Genomic DNA, 21,660 nt, shown 5'->3' on the forward strand with positions numbered 1-21,660 from the left:
AAATCACTTTTTGTTAGGAAAAAATGCCAAGAAAAATGGTAGCATGGAAATCTCAGATATTTTTAAGTGTGTGTCAGGCTCGCTATCTTAGGGCATGTGCCAGTTGTAGAACCCAAATCCATTGACCTCTGAATTGCTCTTTCTTGGCCTATCTGGAGAAGTAAATGGTAAAGCATTTATGGCTTTATAGAGGATTCAAGCTATTTGGTTAGTACTTTTTCCCTGCCTTTGCCAAAGTGGTTCTGAACTCAAATAATTGTGATTATTCAAAGTTATTCCTAAAAACAGTGAAGTCTGTAATTTCTTTTAACAACTTGAAAAAAATCCTGGAGCGGTAATTCTATGTTTCCTCTGACCTCTTCATATTTGCAATACACTCATAGACTGTTTTCTAATTCTCAACTAGAATTATCAGTAATGTTTAGGATTTTATCTGTTAGTTTCTTCAAGTCATGATTCTACTGTGAGTCATTTAGCTCCTTTGCATAGCAACTACTTATGGTAGAACAAACAGTGGACAATGATATGTCAGTGGAGGATATATTATGCAACAAAAGTTGAAATTTCATCTAAATGATTTCCAAGAGAGGAATAAAAATATAGAAATGCTTTTTTATTTAAAAAAAGAGGGATTTTAATATTTCCACATAGCATCAAATGTAACTAAACATCTCATTGATCCCCAAACAAGTCGTTTTCAGATCAATTGACAGGCATTCTTTTTTTTTTTTAAAGAATTTTTTATTTATTTATTTGACAGAGAGGCAGAGAGAACAGGTAGGCAGAGGGGCAGGCAGAGGGAAAGGGAGAAGCAGGCTTTCCGCTGAGCAGGGAACCTGATGTGGGGCTCGATCCCAGGATTCTGGGATCATGACCTGAGCCGAAGGCAGTTGCTTAACCGACTGAGCCACCCAGGTGCCCCGAATTGACAGGCATTCTTAATTAATATTTATATATTAATAAATAACAATTCATGTCTACCTGTTTGGGGGGATGATTTATAAATGTTACAATATCCATTCTGTGGAAGACAAAGCAGACTAAAAAAGAGGCTGGGAGTTTGATCATCTGGCTTCTAGCTTCAGCTCTGACACAAACAAGCAATAATTTCAGGCAAGTTGTTTAACCTTTGGGGACTTATTCTTTTCACATAGGATAACAAAGTTGGAGCTCATGTTCCATTCTCATCTCATCCTTTACCTATTACTCCACATTATTTTCTTGTCCCTATTATGTCTTGGTAGGTTGTAGATCAGGAGAGATCCTGCCCACTTCTTCAGTAGAGGGACCCATGACTCGCTACATAATTTGTGGGACCCATTGCAAAATAAAAATATCAGCCTCCTAGTTAAAAAATTACTAAGAATTTCAAGAGGGTGACAACAGAGCATTAAACTAAGCATGGGGCCCCTCACGCGTGTGGGAACTCTGTGACTGAACAGATCACACATCCATGAGGCTGGCCCTGGAGAGACCAAAGGAATTTTTTCTTTACGTTCAGACACTCTCTTTTGCTCTTAACAGAATAAAAATCAGAGAAATCTTGGTGGAACAATGACATGAATCATTAAAGGAAAGAAATAATGAGAATACAGTATTAGAAAGCCAGTATTTTAGATTGACCAAAATGACAAAACAGGAGGCTCCTGACTTTCCCTCCTCCCACGGATTTGTCAAATGTACAGCTACACATGGATCATTTCCCTCTGAAAGATATCTAAAAACCAAGTGAGTAACTCCTCCACATCAGCCTACTGAGAAAACACATCAAAATGGGTAGGAAATGCTGAGACACACACCATAAACCCCACCCCTGGCACAGTGCCTTACAATTGGGAGGGAACTCCCAATTCCCAGCTTCTCCTGTGAGTGAAGGGTTTGGACCACATATCTAGTTCTCAACTTTTTTTTTTTTTTAAAGATTTTATTTATTTATTTGACAGAGAGAGACACAGCGAGAGAGGGAACACAGACAGGGGGAGAGGGAGAGGGAGAAGCAGGCTTCCCGCTGAGCAGGGAGCCCGATGCGGGGCTCGATTCCAGGACCCTGGGATCATGACCTGAGCCAAAGGCAGACGCTTAACGACTGAGCCACCCAGGCGCCCCTTCTAGTTCTCAATTTTTAAGGCTACTATGCGAGGGATGGGTCCCCAAATCTCCTAGCTCAGAGAGTCAACAGGGTTTGGCATTCATAAGTTCCAAAGGACATACGAAACAACGAAGCAGCTGTTAAACAGGCACATGAACACTCCCCCACCTATTCCCCAGGGCTCAGTGCAGATGGAGCAGGCAAAGGTGCCCATCTCCCAGTCTTTCCCTGGAAGGGGTTTGAGTCCAGAATTTCCCTGCCTGAGGGTCTGGCTTCTAATCAGTTTGCATGTGTGTGCTGATTGGGATCCTCCTAGGAGCCCTAAAAAGTTGGAAGGCACTTTTCTCATATTCTCTCCCTGGCTCACTTAAACAACAACAAAAATCCAAGTTGCCAGCTTTTTCCTGGAAGGAAATTGTACACACATAAGGTGCTTCAAGTTTTGCAGTTGCCACTCAAGGAACAGGTACCCAAGTCACCTAACTCCAATAGCCACCAGGGCTTGGCATCTACAAATCCCATAGGACCATATTAAACAACAACAACAACAACAAAAACAGTTTCTAAATGGGCACACAAGCACTTTTTGGAGCTCTCTCTTCCCCAGCTCAGCACAGAAAGGAGAGGCAAGAACATTCATCTCCCAGTTTCTCCCTAGAAGGCATTTGACTGTGTACTTTCCTACCTGCTATTTGAGGTTCTGGCTTCTAGTTAGACTGCATGTGGGAGCAGACTGGGATCCTCTCAGGAGCCTGAAAGAGCTGGTGGGCATGTCCCCTACCGTCTCCCCCCAACTTGTGCAGCAGTAAAATAGTGATAAATGCCTACATTAAGAAAAAAAAAAGATCTCAAATAAAGCTAACACTACATCTAAAGAACTAGAAAAAGAAGAACTAAGCCCACAGTTAGTATAAGGACGGAAATAAAAGTGGAAATAAATAAAATATAGGCTAGAAGGACGATAGAAAAGGTCAATGAAACTAAGAGCTGATTTTTGGAAAAGGTAAACAAAATTGACAAAACATTAGCTAAATTAAGAGAACAAAAAGTAAGACTGAAATATAAGAAGTGAAAGAATTCACATTACAACTGATATCACAGATATACTAAGAATTGTAAGAAACTCTTATGAACAATTGTACACCAACAAATTCCTTCTAGGATAACCCAGAAGAAATTAACACATTCCAGGGAACATATAACCTGCCAATGAATCATGAAGAAATAGAAAATCTGAACAGAACAATAATGAGTAAGGAAATTGAAGCAGTAATCAAAAGCCTCCCAACAAAAGGAAGCCCAGGACCACATGGCTTCATGGGTGAATTCCACCAAACAGTTAAGGAAGAATTAATACCAATCCTTTTGAAACTCCTACAAAAAATTAAACAGGATGATACTCTCCCATACTCATTTTATGAGCCCCTACCAATGCCAGAGTATGAGCCTTCACATGAAAGTCAAAGACATGCCAAAAAAGAAAATTACAACCCAATATCCCTGATGAATATAGATGCAAGAATCCTCAACAAAATATTAGCAAACTGAATCTGACAATACGGTATTAAGGCTCAAACACCATGATCAAGTGGGATTTATCCTTGGGATGCAAAGGTATTTCAATGTATGCAGTCAATAAATGTGATATACCACATTAATAAAATGAAGAATCTATATTGTAATATCACTTCAATAGATGTAGTCAAAACGTTTAATAAAATTCATCATCTTTTCATGGTAAAAACTCCCAACAAGTTAGGTATAGAAGAAAAATACCTCAACATAAAAAGACCATATATGGCAAACCCACAGCTAAACATCATATTCAGTGGAACAAGATCAGGAACAAGACAAGCATGCCCATTCTTCCCTCTTTTATTTGAAATAGCACTGGTAGTCCTGGTCAGGGCAATTAGGCAAGAAAAAGAAATAAGGAACCCAAATCAGAAAGGAGGAAGTAAAATTGTTTCTATTTGCAGATGACATGATGTTATATTAGAAAACCTTAAAGACTACACCAAAACACTATTCTTATAATGTTTTATATATATATTATAGTTAGAACTAATATATTCAGTAAAGTTGTAATATACAAAATCAATATACAAAAATCTGTTGCATTTCTATATACTAACAATTAACTATTGGAAAGAGAAATTAAGAAAATAATCCCACTTACAATAGTATCAAAATAAAATACTTAGGAATACATTTAACCAAGGAGATTAAATATCTGTACACTGAAAACTATAAAACACTGATGAAAGAAACTGAAGACATAGATAAATGGATAAACATTCCCTACTCATGGATTACAAGAGTTTGTACTGTTAAAATGTTCATAGTATCCAAAGTGATCTACAGATTCAGTGCAATCCCTATCAAAGTTCCAATGATATTTTTCTTTTTTTTTTAAAGATTTTATTTATTTATTTATTTATTTGAGAGAGCAAGAATGAGAGAGAGAGAGAGAGAGCACATGAGAGGGGGGAGGGTCAGAGGGAGAAGCAGACTCCCTGCTGAGCAGCAGGGAGCTCGATGCAGGACTCGATCCTGGGACTCCAGGATCATGACCTGAGCCAAAGGCAGTCGCTTAACCAACTGAGCCACCCAGGCGCCCTCCAATGATATTTTTCACAGAAATAGGGAAAAAATCCTAAAATTCATATAACCACAAAAGGACCCAAATATCCAAGCAATCTTGGGAAAGAAGAAGAAAGGAGAGACATCACACTTACTGATTTCAAGCTACATTATAAAGCTATAGTAATAAAAAACGTAGGCTATTGGCATAAAAACAGATGTAGATCAATGAACAGAATAGAGTCCAGAAATAAACCTATCCATATATGGTCAATTAATTTTTGAAAAGGTGTGTTGAAAGGACCCACTAAAGTTTCTTTTCTGGGTTTTATGGCAGTAATTTGTTGTAAACAAAGTCAGAGCACATGTAAGAATTATGTTAGTTGTGACCTCTACTGCAGCAACTTCTAGGTTTTGGTGTAGAAGTCTGTTGACAGTTACTGTAAACTGGCATTTATTATGCTATAAATTCTTTATAATTGACTTAGTCATTTGCCATTTTGCAGCTTATGTTCTGAAATGAAAATATCCTGTGGAGAAAAATGACTATACGTTATGAACTCTATTTCAAATAATGGCTTAGAATGGGATCCTGTTCTGGACAAAGGGAAACAAGCACAAGGTTTGGCATTTTTACTGTAAGCTTTAAATCATAGTGTTATTCTACTCAACAAGACATCTCTAAGAAAATGGCAGGTTCATAAGTACAAAAATTGTTCTATCTGGTAGGTGGTATTCTACATAGCCAGTAAGAGAATTCTTTATAAAATGAGATTTTAAAAAGTGCAGAATGTCTGATAATTATCTCAAAGGCTAAAATGAGAAAAATGCAGAACACAGCCAGGTTAATATGTGGCTTTGAGAAAGCTAGAAATGATTCTATTCCAAGAAATAAGTAATAATGATAAAAGATGTAAATAATATACTATATGCCTTTTTAAGCCAAAGCATACTTTTCACCTCAGGACAGTTTTGATTTTTACATTCTGAATTCCCTTCCCTAACCCTAACCCTAACCCTAACCCTAACCCTAACCCTAACCCTAACCTTTGTCCAGAACAGGATCCCATTCTAAGCCATTAAGTTGTGTGAAAACACAACTTACTGAATGGGAGAAGATATTTGCAAAGCACATATCCAATAAGGGATTAATATCCAAAATATATAAGGAACTCATATGACTCAATAGCAAAATAACCCAAATAAAAAATGGGCAAAGGACGTGAATATACATTTTTCTTTTTTTAAAGATTTTATTTATTTGAGAAAGAAAGTTAGAGAGAGAGATAGCACGAGAGAGGGTAGGGTCAGAAGGAGAAGCAGACTCCCCACCGAACAGGGATCCCAATGCAGGACTTGATCCTGGGATTCCAAGATCATGACCTGAGCCAAAGGCAGTCACTTAACTGACTGAGCCATCCAGGCGCCCTTGAATATACATTTTTCGAAGAAGACATATAAATGGCCAACAGATATATGAAAAGATCCTCAACATCACTAATCATCAAGGAAATGCAAATCAAAACCATGAAATATCACCTCACACCTGGTTAGAATGACTTATCAAAATGACAAGAGACAACAAATAATGACAAGGATGCACACTGTGAGTGGCACTAGACTCCATGGAAAATAGTATGGTACTTCCTCAAGAAATTAAAAATAAAACTATCATATTATTTAGCAATCCCATTTGTAGACATACAACCAAAGGAAACCAAATCACCACCTTGAAGAGGTATCTGTATTCCCATGTTCATTGCAGCATTATTCTCGATAGTTAAGCTATGGAGGCAACCTAAGTGTACACCGATCGATGAATGGATAAAGAAAATGTGGTATACAGGGGCGTCTGGGTGGCTCAGTTGGTTAAGCATCTGACTCTTGATAGAGGCTCAGGTCATGATCTCCAGGTCATGGGATCAAGCCCCAGTTGTGCTCTGCACTCAGTGGGGAGTCTGCTGGAAATCCTCTCCCCCTCTCCTTCTGCCCCATCCCCCTGCTTTCTCTCTCTCTCTCTCTTTGAAATAAATAAATAAATCTTTAAAAAAAGAGAGAAGAAAAAATTCCACTGTGGTATACACACAATGGGATATTATTATGCCTTAAAAAAAGAAGGAAGTCTTGCCATTGATGACAATATGAATGAACCTGGAGGTCATATGCCAAGTGAAATAAGCTAGACAAAGAAAGACAAATATTGTGTGGTATCACTGTATGTGGAAGTAAAAAAAAAAATCAAAGTCATAGAAGCAGAGAATAGAATGGTGGTTGCCAGGGGAAGAAATGGGGAGAAGCTAGTAAAAGTGTACAAACTTTCAGTTATAGGATGAATAAGTTCTGAGGATTTAATATATAGCACAGGGACTATAGTTGTTAATACTGTATTGTGTATTTGAAATTTGCTAAGATAGTAGGTCTTAAGCATTCTGATGAAAAAAAAAAAACAAAAAAGTAACCGTGAGGTGATGACATATTAATTAACTTGATAATGGGAACACTTTCACAACATATACATATGCCAAATCAACAAGTTGTACACTTAAATACATTATGATTTTACTTGTCAAATGTATTTCAATAAAGGTGGGAACAAATAATGAAAGCCAATGTTTTGTGGATGTTTGAAGCTCCTATATACATTCACAGGACTCAGCCCCCCCCCACAGACGCAATAGATAACTCCGACAGTATCTAAAGATGGTCCCAATGAATTATACTCCTTGGGATGCACCTGTGACTTGGGTTAACCAAAGTGAGGCTGTGCCAGTTCTGGGCCTAGCTTTCTGCTTCCTAAATTGTGAACACTTGCTTTGAAGAGGCTGAATCACCTTACAAGAAGTCCAGCTCCCCTGTTGGAGACATCCAATGGATAGACCACTTGGAAGCCATGTAAAGAGGAGAGGACCAGAAACCACATGGAGTGTGACAGAGAATCAGCTGTTTCAACACCTCGTTGAGCCTTCTGATGACTCTGGTTAGAGCCATGTCTGACTATAACCTCACTGGGGACCCCAAATGAAGCCAGCCATAAAACCACCCAGCTGAGCCCAGTTAACCCACAGAATCATGAGAGAGAATTACCTTGTTTTAAGCATTAAGATTTGGAGTGGTTTGTTCCATAGAAAGATAGCTTCACCAGTGACTGTTCCATGTGACTTCAAGGAGGCCAGAAAGCTCCCCAGTCTCACAACGTCTATGGGATCATTGAATGCCAAGTTCCCAGGGAAGGGAGCGCGGAAAGAGGAAGTTGAGGACGGAAGAGGAGGTTGGAGCCATGCAGAGAAGGGCACTGAAGGTGAGTTTCAGAGGCTTGCCAGTCTCAGCAGGAACAGTTGCCTTTGGGCCAATGGTTCCAATGCTGTTTTGCAGGTTTTAGCTTTCCCTTAGGTGAATCTAGTTTTGAAACAGTATGCCATTGTAGTGCCAACTAGAATGAAGCCAAGGCTACATGTTCATTTCTTCCGTGGTTATTTTGGTTGTGTTCCATGTCTAAAGACCCTTCACTCAGAACATCAATAAGTAAATCGGTGCCAAGGGAGACCAGGCCAGATTCACAAGCTGGGACGACTGTATCTTTACTCACAGAGGGCCAGAAAAATCATTGTCATATAGGTAAGACAGGGTATTTTAAGCACTCATTATTTCATACAGTATGATTTTTTTTTTCTTGCCACGTCAAGAAAAATGAACCATTTAAAACCTTGTTTCCTTTACTCTGAAATCACAGTTGTTATTTTTTTTTTTTAAGGTAGGAGTGAAAGCTATCCAGGTCTATAAATGGCTTTTTAAAAAGTAATATCTCTTTTATTAGTGTGTGTAGGTTTTAAAAGAACTATAATGAAGCATGCCAACTACATAAATATTATTTTACATAGCATTTTTAATCATTGTGAAAGAAGTCATTTGCTTGTTGGTTCTTGATATATTCCCATCTATATTCAGATTAATGAAGAATTAATAGTTATCATCTCACTGAATTGTGGCAAGGAGTTTACATTATGAAAGTTTCATATATAAAATTTTATTCTCTAATATAAAAAAAGGAAATACTGAAAATTAACATTTAAAATAGTAAAAAATACATTGCCCGCTCCAAATGGCTTGATATCTTTGAGTCCTTCCTATGTCTTTGAATATTCAATTCTAGTAAATATCACAGCCAAAGAGTTCCAAGCGAAGTGCAATACTTTGATTCCATGTTTTAGGAATGATGCGGATAAACCTGGAGATAATTGGTGGGTTGAAAAAGTTCTTCACGTGTCCTTTGATATTATTATTTCCTTTGAAAATCTGAAAGAAAAATATGGTAAGATCTTTAATAGAGATATGATGGGTATAAAAATCTTACAGATATTTTTTTTCTTTTGCAATTTTAGCTCCAGCTGAGGGTATCAAGGAACACATACAATGTTATCAGAGATGATCTTCAGTCAGTTATGAGATCACGTGCCTAACAGAGCTCTTTAGGGATTCCACCTCACCCATGATCTGAGTCGGAAAAATAAAGAGGTCTGGCAGCTGACAGGGTGCTATGAAGCAGCTTCGAAACCATCTCTGCCCTTAGCCCCTTGGTAGCTGTGTGACTTTGGGCAGGTGACTTATATTCTCACTGGCAAAATGGGGGTAATAAAAGTTTACCTGACAGAAATCGTTATAAAGATTTTTTTTAAGTATATAAACATATGACAAGTGCACTGTAAGTGACAGATAATGGTTAGTTGTCACTAACATTTAAAATAAAATGCAACCATGTGTTTTTACTTATTCTTTTTGGCAAATGCCTTCTATTCTCAATTGAACTGTGTTTTATGACTTGGTTTTTTTCCTTTTTGCATCCGCAGCAGTTTCCCCAGGATTTAAACACAGCAGCAGCTGAGTCACTATTTGTTTATGACAATGATACTTACCCAACTATAAAGACATCCTGGTACAGTGACAGATAAAACCAGCCAAACCAACCAACCAACCAGACAAACAACCCAGGAGTTTACTAAAAAGAGAGAGAGGTTCAAATTCATTCACCGAGATAAGGCCTGAGCGCATGATGAGCATTTGGTAAAAGTCATCCCCTTCTCCTATGTGGCCCCTCTTACTGGCTCCAGCCTGATTTCCCTTCCTGGAATATTAGGCTCATCTCCTTAGTTTTGCCCTAGTAGCATTTTAAAAACACGTGACTGGGAATTAAGGAGTATAATAGGGTACTTCGTCTTGCAGGAAATGTTTCCTCATCAGTTAAGATAACAATTGTCTTCTGCTTAAAAACATGATACAAAAAGCTTTATGGCCGTGGGTATTTGATCAGTCAAGATAACAAGTTTACCCGGGGCGCCTGGGTGGCTCAGTTGGTTAAGCGACTGCCTTCGGCTCAGGTCATGATCCTGGAGTCCCTGGATCAAGTCCCGCATCAGGCTCCCTGCTCAGCAGGGAGTCTGCTTCTCCCTCTGACCCTCCCCCCTCTCATGTGCGCGCTCGCTCTCTCTCTCTCTCTCTCTCTCTCTCTCTCTCATTCTGTCTCAAAGATAACAAGTTTACCCAAGATAATGTTAATATGATGTTATTTCACAGTGGAAGGTTCTCTAGACCCCTGTTATGGACTACACGTTTGCGTCCCCCTCAAATTCATACATGGAAACACTAACCCCCAATGGGATAGTATTAGGAGGTGGGACCTTTGGGAGGTAATGAGGATTAGAGTAGGCTGTGAAGGTGGGGCCCTCATGATGGGATTAACACACTTATAAAAATAAGAGGAGACATGGGATCTCTTCCTGCACCAAGGAAAGTCATGTGGGGACACAACCAAGAAGAGAGCCCTCACCGGGAACCCAACCATCCTGGCACCCTGTTCTTGGATTCCAGCCTTCAGAACCGTGAGAAAGAAGTGTTTGTTGCTTCCATCTATGATCATTTGTTACAGCAGTGCAAGCCGACTGAGACAACGCTACCATCTTTCTCAATCAGAGCTAATTAAGCTTCACACCGCCCCCTGGTGTTTGGTTCTCACTATTTCACAGGTGGCTCAGCCACCGCGGAAAGATGACCTGCATGGTCTCTGTCCCCAGAGGAGCTACCTGCTGGGCGAGGGTTCAGACTTCTTAGGGAGGAGGCGCATGTCAGTGCATATTTGTCAAATGCAAAGAGCTGTTTGCAAATGTAAGGCATTTCTCTCGTCATAACAGTTTGTGAATTGCTTTGTTGTTGCCATGACAGCACCCTGTACCTTGTCCACCATGGAGGATTTCTGCCTGTAAGGCTTCCATTCCATTCCCTGGTCACTGTAGTGGATGGTGTAGCTCTTCACATACATTTCAGAGGACAGAGACTTGCAACCCTGTGTTACAATTGCAGTTATTTTCTTGATTTTGAGCAGATCAATTTGTAACCACTGTTTGTTGTTGTTTGCCTGTGAAAATGATGAGGACACATGAATAAGGCAGATGTTAAAACCTTCAATTTTTTAGACCAAGATACTCAGAAATGTGCAGTCCTCAAAAGGCTCTCTTTTCTGTTTCATCCCTTAGGATTCTCTGTCTCCTAGAGGACTTCCCTGTTCCATTTTGTTTGCTGTCTCAGACATATATAAACTTTTACTAGAGTATTTCATATATCGTACAATAATGGTTTACTTATTTGTATCCCTCTTTGAAGGCACGGATTTACTTTATTTTGTTTTCAGGTACTTAGCCCAATGCATGGCACACAGTTGGTGTTCAACAAATATTTTTTGAATGAATAAATAAATGACTCGTACTTGAGAAAAAAATATTAGATTGCTAAATTATCTGTAAATATTATTCTCTTAACCAAATTTGTTTAAATGCCATGATGATATTGCTGATGGGTTATCTGGGAAAGAATTGGATAGTATCCTTTCTCTAACTTATTTTAGAAAGAGTTCCACTTTTCTTTCCCTTGCTTATGTCAACCAGGGGGAGTAGTCCAATTTCTTCTTTTCTGATATTTCAAATAAATGTAATACTTGAGAGACCTAATAAAGCCATGACTAGGACTTGATATGGTATGGTAGCTGTCCCGTCTCTGGCCTAATGAAGTGCCTAATCATACTTGGAGAAAGAGGATCAGAAGGGTTAAGTGAGTTTTAGAGTAATCTGAGACAAATTTTCACCTTTGGGAGATTTATCAGGCCCCATAGTCTCATTCAGTTCTATATGAAATAATGAATAGTGATGTATTTCTTTAACATCACTTATGTGTACATGTATGTATGTGTATATATTGATACACAGATATATGTATAATTCATATACTATATGTATTTTTAAAGCAAATTAATTGAATTAAAATTATTGTATTAATTAATTTTTGTTAATTTTGTAACACCCTCTGGTGACATTTGGTGGTTTCTTAGTGTATCTTCAAGCTGTATAGTATCCAATCCAGGTCGTACCAGTGATACAGAGGTAGAGAGCTAGAGGGTTTTGAAGACATAACAATTTTTTATAGGTATAAAAGAGGTAGAGATGCCTCAGTTTGCATGTGTGCCTGTCTCAGTCTGGCTGAGATTTTTTTTTTACCCTCTCTAAAGAGACCCTATAAAGATATCTGATTCTAATAGAAGATGAAGTGAAACAGTTCTGATCTAGAATTCCAGATTTAAAATGATGGCATTAAAAATTAGAATTAGTATTTCATCTTTGAAGCCATTATTATATCACAAAGACTAAGAGCAAATTGTATACAGAGCAAAATTTTTCAAAAAGCTGTAAAATACAGGGTAGGGTGACAAAGTTATACCATGAGCAGATCTAAAGAGTTATCTGGGAAAAAAATTGGATGACATCCTTTCTCCTTAACTTTTTCTTTCATTTTTTAAATTATTTTATTTATATAATTATATAAATGTAATGTAGTATAACATTATTACTTTTATTATTTTAACTTCTTTAGGTCTCTGTTTCCCCTTCTGCAAAATTGCACAATGAGGTGTCTGAGTGGCTTCAAATGGTGGGAGGACCGCTGACCATCAAGAGAATGGGCTTCCTGATTCTGCCACCAAACTAAGCTAAAATGATTTAATCTTCTTTGTGTTTAAACTTAAAAGGAAAAGTCTGGACTGGATGCTTTTAAACCCCTTGCTGTTCTTACATTCCGTGAGTCTGTGATGGACCAGAAATGAGTTTCGAGACACAGATGTCAGTTCCCAAGACTATCTGTTTGGGGTCCAAGCTCTTCTGTTTTCTCCACTAGCATGCTGACAGCCTAACATATGGCTAGGACCTGGAATTCTAAGGAGTCCAGGGGACTGGAATGTAGGTATCTTAAGGGAGAAACATAGGAGGATAGAAAATAAGGAAGGGTTAAGTTGACTGATAGAATCATTCTGATTTCTGATGCCACTGTGATTCTTCAAGTCAGTTGAAGAGTGAAATAAAAATGAGTCAACTATTAACTGTTACCCTAAAACTAAGTCACTGGAATATCCAATGGGTTAATATTAGGGGCACTATGACTCTCTGGAAGATGCTTATTAAACTTAGGCCACTGATTTATATAAAACCTGGTTTTGCCGCATTTTGCCATGCCTCCAGGTGTCTAAAGGAATGTCACAAAGTTCTCAAAAAAAGGGAACAAAAAAATTTAAATAGCACTATTAAGAAAATGAAAAGTATTGTTAAATTGTGAAAAAAAAGTGCTGCAAATCTGAATCATTTATCACTAATATAAGTTGTCTTAATTAGGAATTGGCAAACTATAGCCCAAGGGCCATATTTGACTCCCTGCCTGTTTTTGTAAATGAAGTTTTATTGGAACACAGCCATGCTCATTTATGTATTGTTTATAACTGTTTTCCTGCTACAATGGCAGAGTTGAGTAGTTATGACTGAGAATGTATGGCTCACAAAGTCTAAAATATTTATTATCTGGTCCTTTGCAGAAGAAATTTGCCCACCCCTGATAAAAATCAAGACTAGACCAAGAACCACAGAGATGATAAATACCCTCTCTGAGCCAAAGTCAGAGCTAAAGTTATCAAGTCAATAGATATCCTAGATTCTCAGACCTAGGATCATAATCTGCAGAAACGGGAGATTATTTTCTGACTTCCCAGGACCCCCATGGTTCCTGTAGTGAGGGCCCTTGCTTTCTTCTGGATGTCTGAGAGAATTCCATTCATAGGCGGATTTTACCTTGGCTTGCCAGGCATTTACACGACCCTGGGCATTAAGACGGGCACGGAAGGGTTCCCAGTAATCTCCCCACCAAGATTTTTTAAATGAGGAAGCTGTGATTTGCTTGTTTTCTATCTTTCCACTTTCCATACCCAGCGGTGTGGAGCATCCTGTCAAGAGAAAATTATGTGATTAATTATGCACTACCACCTTCCCTGCATGGTGGTTTGCACTGCGAGGAGAAAAGAAAAAATATCACTACTAAGTAACAACAAAAACAACCATTGCCAACAATGATGTTATTGCCCAAGTGCCAAATCCTATTTTTAGGCTCTACATGTATTACCTGATGCTCCTAATTGCCTCTATTTTATAAGTGAAAAAACAAAAGCACAGCAAGAAAAAGTAACTTGTCTGAAGTTAACACTGCTAGCAGAATCAGAAACTAAATTGGAGCCCAGGAAGTCTGATACCCAAACACTATGTTCTAAATATTTAAACGTATTTTCCTCCTCCAGACAGGCATGGAAACTTCTGTCTTTTCTTTGAGGTAGAAAATACTCCTACAGTATCTATGTATATGAGAATATATTCTATTTCTCTTTCTAAAAAATGCTACAAAGAAGAAGATACAGTGGACTCTCGGTAGTCACATTCAACAGTTTATTTTCAACCCTTTGAGGGTGATTCATGTTATGCACCATTTAGAATTTTGCCAAGGTGTGCACTTGCATGTCAGTCCCTCAAAGCTGGTCTGTGAATATGAGAAACATAGCTAGTGAGTGAGCCCAGCCGACTGCCCATCATCATCATCATCTCTGTGACGCTTTGTTCTTGGGGGTAAATCATGCTGACATTTTCTTGAAGTGATATCTTTCTCCATGAAAAAAAGATTTAAAAAAAGAAAACCTACAGCTAATACTGATTATATCAAGAAAATGAAGAGATTTTTAAAAAAGCAATGCTTCTTGAATAGAAAATAGATGTTTTGAAGAGATTAACAGAGTTGAATGTCACATTTTAGAGTAGTTTGACTCTCTGATCTGAACAAACTACCATTTACATCATATACCATATAAAGAAAAAAACAGTGACTCTTTGTTCTACATATTAGAATTTTATTCTGGCCATTTATGATTACCTGGATTTATTTATACCATAGGTCACATTATATCCCCTGAAAAACAGCAGCTTACATAGAAAAAGTTTGAGTACCTTCATAGAGTGCCAAACAGAATGCAGAGTTCAATCAAAGCTTCAGGAAACTGGGGGGGCGCCTGGGTGGCTCAGCTGGTTAAGCATCCAACTCTTGATTCGAGCTCAGGGTCGTGAATCGAGCCCTGCTTCGGGTTTTGTGCTGAGCAGGGAGTCTGCTTGAGATTCTCTCTTTCCCTCTCCCTCTGCCCCTCCCCGTCAGCTCTCTCTCTCTCTCTAATGAATAAATAAATCTTAAAAAAAAGTTTCAGGAAGTTGGTAAGCAGTTTAGATTTCAAAAACATTCACTGAACATCTAATACATGCCAGTAATGTTGCTAGATACGTTCATTACATTAAAGCCTGAGTGTGACCTTTTGGACTTCAGAAGAGTCGGGCCTAGTCTGAATCTTAGTTCTTATTGCAATGGGCCAATGGACGTTATTCAAAGCTAGGGCCTTTCCTTGGAGGGCCCATGCCATCCTGGCACTGTTCGGAGATGTGCCTGCCTGCTGGCTGGTAGAACAGTCTTAGTCCAGGTCACAATGTAAATGAGCAGTTTACCTGAGCAGGACCTGTTTCACCAAGGTTTTTCTAGGCACCTCTGTGATTGAAGAGAACTAATAATTCTACCCATTCTTCCGTATCTACTAAAGCTTGATTCTCTATGAGGCAGCGAGACAATAATGCATCTTCGTTTCTTACCGTTAACCTCACAACCTTGCAGCTCCAATCGAAGGGCAGGTCTATTATAGGATCTAGTTGGAGAGATCCTAATATATCTAGCCACAATAGGTGGGTCAAACTGATTCTCTTTTATTGTAGAGGCATCCGAATTGCCATCAAAATACTAGAGGAAGAGAGGAAAGCTTAGTTATGGAACAATTCTTTATAAAGTGATTTTATAATAAAGTTTCAGTTTAATTTAATATTGTCATATTAAGTTTTCCTGTGGCCTGAATTAAATCACTTGGTCTTAAGTAACTGGAGATACTTTCATTTCAGGAAGATGGTGTAGATGTACTTTGCCTTGTTCCTCCTGCTAAGTACAACTAAAACAGGAAGCCACTGAAAGATGAAGAGAAGGCAGATGGGTTAGGGTTCTTGGGACCCAAGGAACAACATGGTAGTGGGCTCCCTGGGTTTTATTTTTGTCTCATATATCCCAGATTGGGAAGTGAAGAAGCCAGCAACCAGGAAACACCACTGGGTACAGACAAAAAAAAAAAAAAAGCTCTGGCGAAAACCTCCTTTCTTTAGCCACAGGACCAGGAAAGGGCAGTCTAGCAAGACAGAACTTTCAGACAGTAATTGCTCTACTTCTAGCTAAACACCATAGAAAACACTGTGGCCCCTCCTCCACCCAGAACAGCAAAGGCCAAGTGGGGAGCCTAGACTTCCATCCTCATAAGACTGTAACAAGACACCCCAACACTCTTACTGGGATTGTGTTAGAGAAGGCCAAATAGGAACCCAGGACTTTCATCCCCACCAGCTCCTAATAAGGCTCCCACCACTATAGTATCAGTGGAGACTCTCCCATTCCCACCCAACAGCAAAGAGGAGCAGTCCTCCTTCATTGGGGAACCTGGACTTCGAAGTCCACCTGGCAGTGATGAGGTGTGCCCCAGCCCCTTTCCTTGCCAGACCAGTGTCAGAAAGTGCCAGCTAAGACAGAAAATAAGAGCACAAGACTGAAAACTAGAAAAATAATAGATAAAAACAATGAAACAGATCCAGTTCTTTGAAAAGATTTTTAAAAAAGGCAAATATCTAGCAAGAATGACAAAGCAAAAAGAGAAGAGATGCACATTCACTAATATCAATATCACTGTAGACCCTGCAGACATCAAAAGCCTAAGAGAATACTACAAACAATTCTATGCACATAAATTTAACAGCTTAGAGGAAATGGATCAATTAGAAAAACATGATCTCAACTTATTCAATAGGAAATAGATAATGTGAACAGCCAGTAACTATTAAAGAAATTGTATTTGTAATTTAAAAGTTCCTGGAAAAGAAATCTCTAGGCCCACATAGTTTCTCCGGTGAATTCTACAAATATTTAAAGAATTAACACCGATTCTAGAAAATCTCTCCCAGAAAACAGAAGAGCATGCTTCCCAAATTATTTCATGAAGCCAGTATTACTCTGATATCAAAACCAGAAAAAGTACAAAAAAATAAAACTACACACCAATATTCCTCATGAATGTAAGTGCAAAAGTCTTGAAGGTATGAACTCTAACTGTAATCTGTGTTCTCTCTCCAAGACTGATTAGTAAGGGCTACAATTTGAGATTTTCATGATCTATTCTAAGGTATAGTGCAAATAATTTATTACTAGAGATAGCTAATGATAATACAGAAACTAGTAAAATAGTAAATGATTTATAGGGAAAAATGAAACAGATTGAAAGTTATCAGTTGTAATAATGGCAGACTGACTCCTTACATTCTGATAGCTCTCTTTGGAAAGGGGATTAGGGAGGAAGAGGAGTTAGGGCTAGTACACATGGGTTTTTGGGAATAATCCTGGCTGAGTCTCAGAAAGACCCAACAGGGGATTGTCACTCCTCAGTCAGGGCAGAAAAAAAAAAAAAAAAAAGTCTGAAAAGCACACTGCCTCAGCACATAACTGGTATTAACACTGCCATTTCCTTCAGGTACACTGAAACAAAGAACAAAATAAAATGTCAAAGTTAGTATAATCAAAACTCTTAGAGGCCAGTTTTTAGCATGAGCCCCTTAAGGCACAAGACTCTGCTGTCCACCATCTGCCAATCAGAGAACTCTGGGTATTTAGTTTGATCAAAAAGTGATTTTTGGTGGAGTTTTGAAGTGTCATAAGTCAGGCTTATCCCTTTAATTTATAATAACTGGCCTATCATTGTACAACTTTCATTCATAAGGCCCTAAGAAAACCATTTGTATTTCAACCACCCAGAAAGGTATTTTTTAAAAAGACATAATGATAGGCATAGTCATTGCAACCTGGTGAGCCTAGGGTGAGTCTTGAGACTCAGAAAGAAACAAGGCACACAGACCATCACATTCCTTGTGCTGTTCCCTTTGAAGATCTGCCAGTTTGTCCGGTCAGAGCTGTATGCCACAGAGAACTCTGTGGTGTAGTAGGACTTCAGATACTGTCTGGCACCTTGAGTCTGGATCCCTGTGAATACGACTTCCTTCTGCATGTCTACCTGCAATATAGCAAAGCCATTGCACAGACTGTCCTTGTCAACAAGTCACACACTGCCTTCCTTAATTCACTGTGTAACCAGCATTCTTTAGAACTAAACAGCCAGCACCTAAGGTCTAAGTACTAATCAAATGGCTAGATACAAATCCGTATGTGAGCAGAGTACCTGGACTTGAATCCAAGTTCAGCCACTTCCTAGCTGTGCCTGACTTTCGGCACTTAATTAGTCCCTCTGTGCCTTAGTTTTTATCATCTGTACAAAGGATATCTAGGCTATTACCAGAACTAATCTCATAGGGTTTATTTTTGAGTAAGTAAAGTACTTAGGATAGTGCCTAGAACATTGCAAGAACAACAAAGAGAAATTATTAAATCACTGTCATTTTATTATTATGGTACTGTAAATATTATCAGGTTAATAAGATATACCTGGATCCAAGGTTTAGACTCAAGGTCTGTTGAAGGTTTTTCTGTGATCCAAGCATTATATGACCCACCATTGTTTAATCTTGCTAATTTGGGCTCCCAATAACCTAAATCCAAAAAAGAAAAAAATTTATTCTGAATTAAAAAAAAAAAACACCCCAAAACATATAACTAGCAATTTCCCAAGTAAGTTTAGTCCCAGTGGAAAACCAGATCTCTGCAGGAGCTTCTATTGAAGTTAGGAGACCAGGCAGTTGACACGGACCTTAGCTACTAAATCAGTTCATGATGATGAAATCTTCCTGGCTTCAGGTCTGTGCTTGGTCAGCTGTCAACCACCACCCACCCCCTTTCTTGCATACAGGTTATGTTTATCTTTTCTCAGTTATGTTGATGTGGTTGCTGCTGAGTGTGCTCGCCTAAGGGGAGGATGTGGGAGGGATTATGGGAGCCTCATGATCCCTTGCAACTGACCTCTTGGGCTTAGGGTTTTTTTTTTTTTCAGCAAACTTTCTTGAATAGAGGAATGGTTGGCACAACAAAGAGCCCTATTAATCAGGAGAATAGTTAGTATCTGGCCAATAAGACCTTGTGAATCTGGCTAGAATATTATGTTTGTGATCAAACCTGGAATGGGGATGAATGGGGAGAGTTTTGGAAACGGGTACATCGTTGTAGGAGTAAGGGATCCCCTCCTTGCTCAATCTCTGCTGAGAGGTTGGACTGCCTCAGAAATTCTGAGGAGCCCTAGCTCTTGGTCTTCCTTGGGACAGACTCTTTGTGAACATTATACACCAGAGAGGGTGGCAGTGATAAAGGAATGCCAACAGGTTTTAGCACCTGTCATAATGCTCCTTCCTCTACCAGATGAGCACCTCAAGATGGAGCTGCTTTACCATGTGGTAGAGAAAAGCCCAGAGAGGAGCAATGATCCATAGATTGAACAGGTAGGGTTGTCATGGGTTGTTTTTCAGGCTGTATACTGCACAACTGTAGGAGATGGCTTCCAAAGGCTATGATGCTATTACTTACCCAAATGCTCAGAAGCTTTGATCTGTGAATCAGCTATGATACCATTGCTTAGTCCCATTGGCATCTTACATTCTAAAAAACAAAAAACAAAAACAAAAACAAAACAACAACAAAAACAAAAACAAAACACACACACAAACAGAGCAATGAATAATTTTTGCTTAGAAAATACATATAACAACGTAAAAGCTGCATGGCTAGAGATCATACCTCTGGTGAGTCAGTAATTCGATAGTTTCACCTACCTTATGTGGCACCGACTTAAATATGTCTGATCATAAAATGGTAAATGTACTAGCAAGACTGGTGCTAGTCTTTACCAGAAATAGTGATACCCTAGAGGAAAACCATGGAAATCCCGAAATTCAATTAGTTTTAAACGGATTTCCATCTGCTTGTATCTTAAAATAAGCCATTTTACAACATTAAGTATTACCCCTTTTCAGTCTATGTTCCCAAAAGTTGACCTGAAAGTTACAGAGTTATTTACATTCTGATCACAAAAGAAAATGCCAGCCACTGAGATATCTGGATGTCAACACAGTGCTTGGTACTCAACAAGTACTTAATAAATGCTGCCTGGCTGGCTGGGCAGATGGGCAGATGGGAATGATTTCTCAAATATTGAAATGCCAAGTTCAGAGACTATCCTAGTCATTGTTGAATTCCTGGTATCTTTTTCCTCCTCTACTCAAGGAGTCTGGAAAATTTCGTACATTCACTTTCCCACAAATCACACATTATGAAGGAAGACACTTTATATTGGTTCCCCAACTAAGAAGAATGCCTTTGGGCTGAAATATATGGTTTAAGTTTCCTAGGAGATTGATGTTTGCGGCACAATCTGACGATGGGTCAGAATAAAAGCAGTTACTGGTACACATTCTCCCTCTGTCATGCAGAGTTCCCAGAGTTCAATATTTCCAACCTAAGAGTTAGTGATGTTCCAGCAGGGACCCTCCTGCTGAAAACATCACGTGGCTCTTGGATGGTACCTCTGTCTATGATGAGAAATGGTGTTTGCATCCCTGCTCTCTGGTTTTCTCCCACCTCTGTGTTGAGGAGCCACCAGCCAGATTTTGATGGCTTCATTTCAAGAGTTTTAAATGAACCTAAAATAGAGAGTGAAGGACAACATTACACACCCCAAATTAACAATATTAATTGACAGCTATCAAAGAATCCTAAATCCCTGCATCACAAGAGGCTTTAGAAAAGAAATTAAGAATGATCCATTTCTCTTAGGCAGGACTAGAGGTGTAACAAACAGAAAAACAAAACAAAGCAGTGACATACATACACGTTAGTAAAAATAAATTGCCCAGGGACTTAAAAAAATCTCTAACACCCCTTACTAGAAAGAAACTTTCAGTTATCTATATATAATGTTACAAGCTAACCCATACACAGCACAGCTTCTGAGTCCTAAGGTTGAAAATGACCTTGAATGACTCATCACTGGACCTCAAGAATACTGTACAAGTTTCCTTTCTCTCCTTTCATTTCTTTGGTTTTTCTTTTTTTTTAATAAGAAAATTAAAATCAAACATCCTTCTCCCATGTTTGCAAATTTTCTATTAAGTCTACATATTTGGATAGAGATGCACCTAAATTGTTTCAGAAAATCACTGAAAGAATGACATTTCTGAAACCTCTGATTATCCATTCTGATATTTAATGCTACCCATTGCCAGTTAATACTTAAATTCTGCTGACTGTAATTCATGTCTATTTTCCAGATTGTGAGTGAAAATTAATAGCTGATGGTCATCCTCCTTTAGCACACTAAAAAGATTGCAGCCTTCCCCTCCCTCCAATACAGATAATTTAGATTTGAAGATTTGGATGGGCCAGCCAATTCTAGCTTCTCAGTGTTTCCCACAGGCTCATGGACAGGAGGACTGATCTGGCAATTTACATTTGGTGAAAAGTAAGGAATAAGTTTACCTAATCCCCTCTTGTCTCTGATTTTAAGAGAGTGAGTCTTTATAGCTTTA

The 21,660-nt window shown here is 38.7% G+C and overlaps 1 protein-coding gene across 1 annotated transcript in view; it reads right to left on the reverse strand.

Annotated features, from left to right (window-relative positions):
• Positions 1–7,223: 7,223 nt before the first annotated feature.
• Positions 7,224–21,660, reverse strand: part of F5 (coagulation factor V) — a 70,741-nt gene continuing 56,304 nt past the window's right edge. Inside the window, 8 exon segments of the mRNA XM_025877791.2 lie at positions 7,224–8,965; positions 10,896–11,078; positions 13,825–13,976; positions 15,706–15,850; positions 18,051–18,206; positions 18,635–18,738; positions 19,664–19,735; positions 20,659–20,775. Coding sequence (XP_025733576.1) covers positions 8,819–8,965; positions 10,896–11,078; positions 13,825–13,976; positions 15,706–15,850; positions 18,051–18,206; positions 18,635–18,738; positions 19,664–19,735; positions 20,659–20,775 — 1,076 coding nt within the window. The 3' untranslated portion in view covers positions 7,224–8,818.

The sequence above is a fragment of the Callorhinus ursinus genome, unplaced genomic scaffold (genome assembly GCF_003265705.2).
Source record: "Callorhinus ursinus isolate GAN/ISIS: 27379988/994484 unplaced genomic scaffold, GSC_fseal_2.0 scaffold13, whole genome shotgun sequence".
Classification (NCBI taxonomy): Eukaryota; Metazoa; Chordata; class Mammalia; order Carnivora; family Otariidae; genus Callorhinus; species Callorhinus ursinus.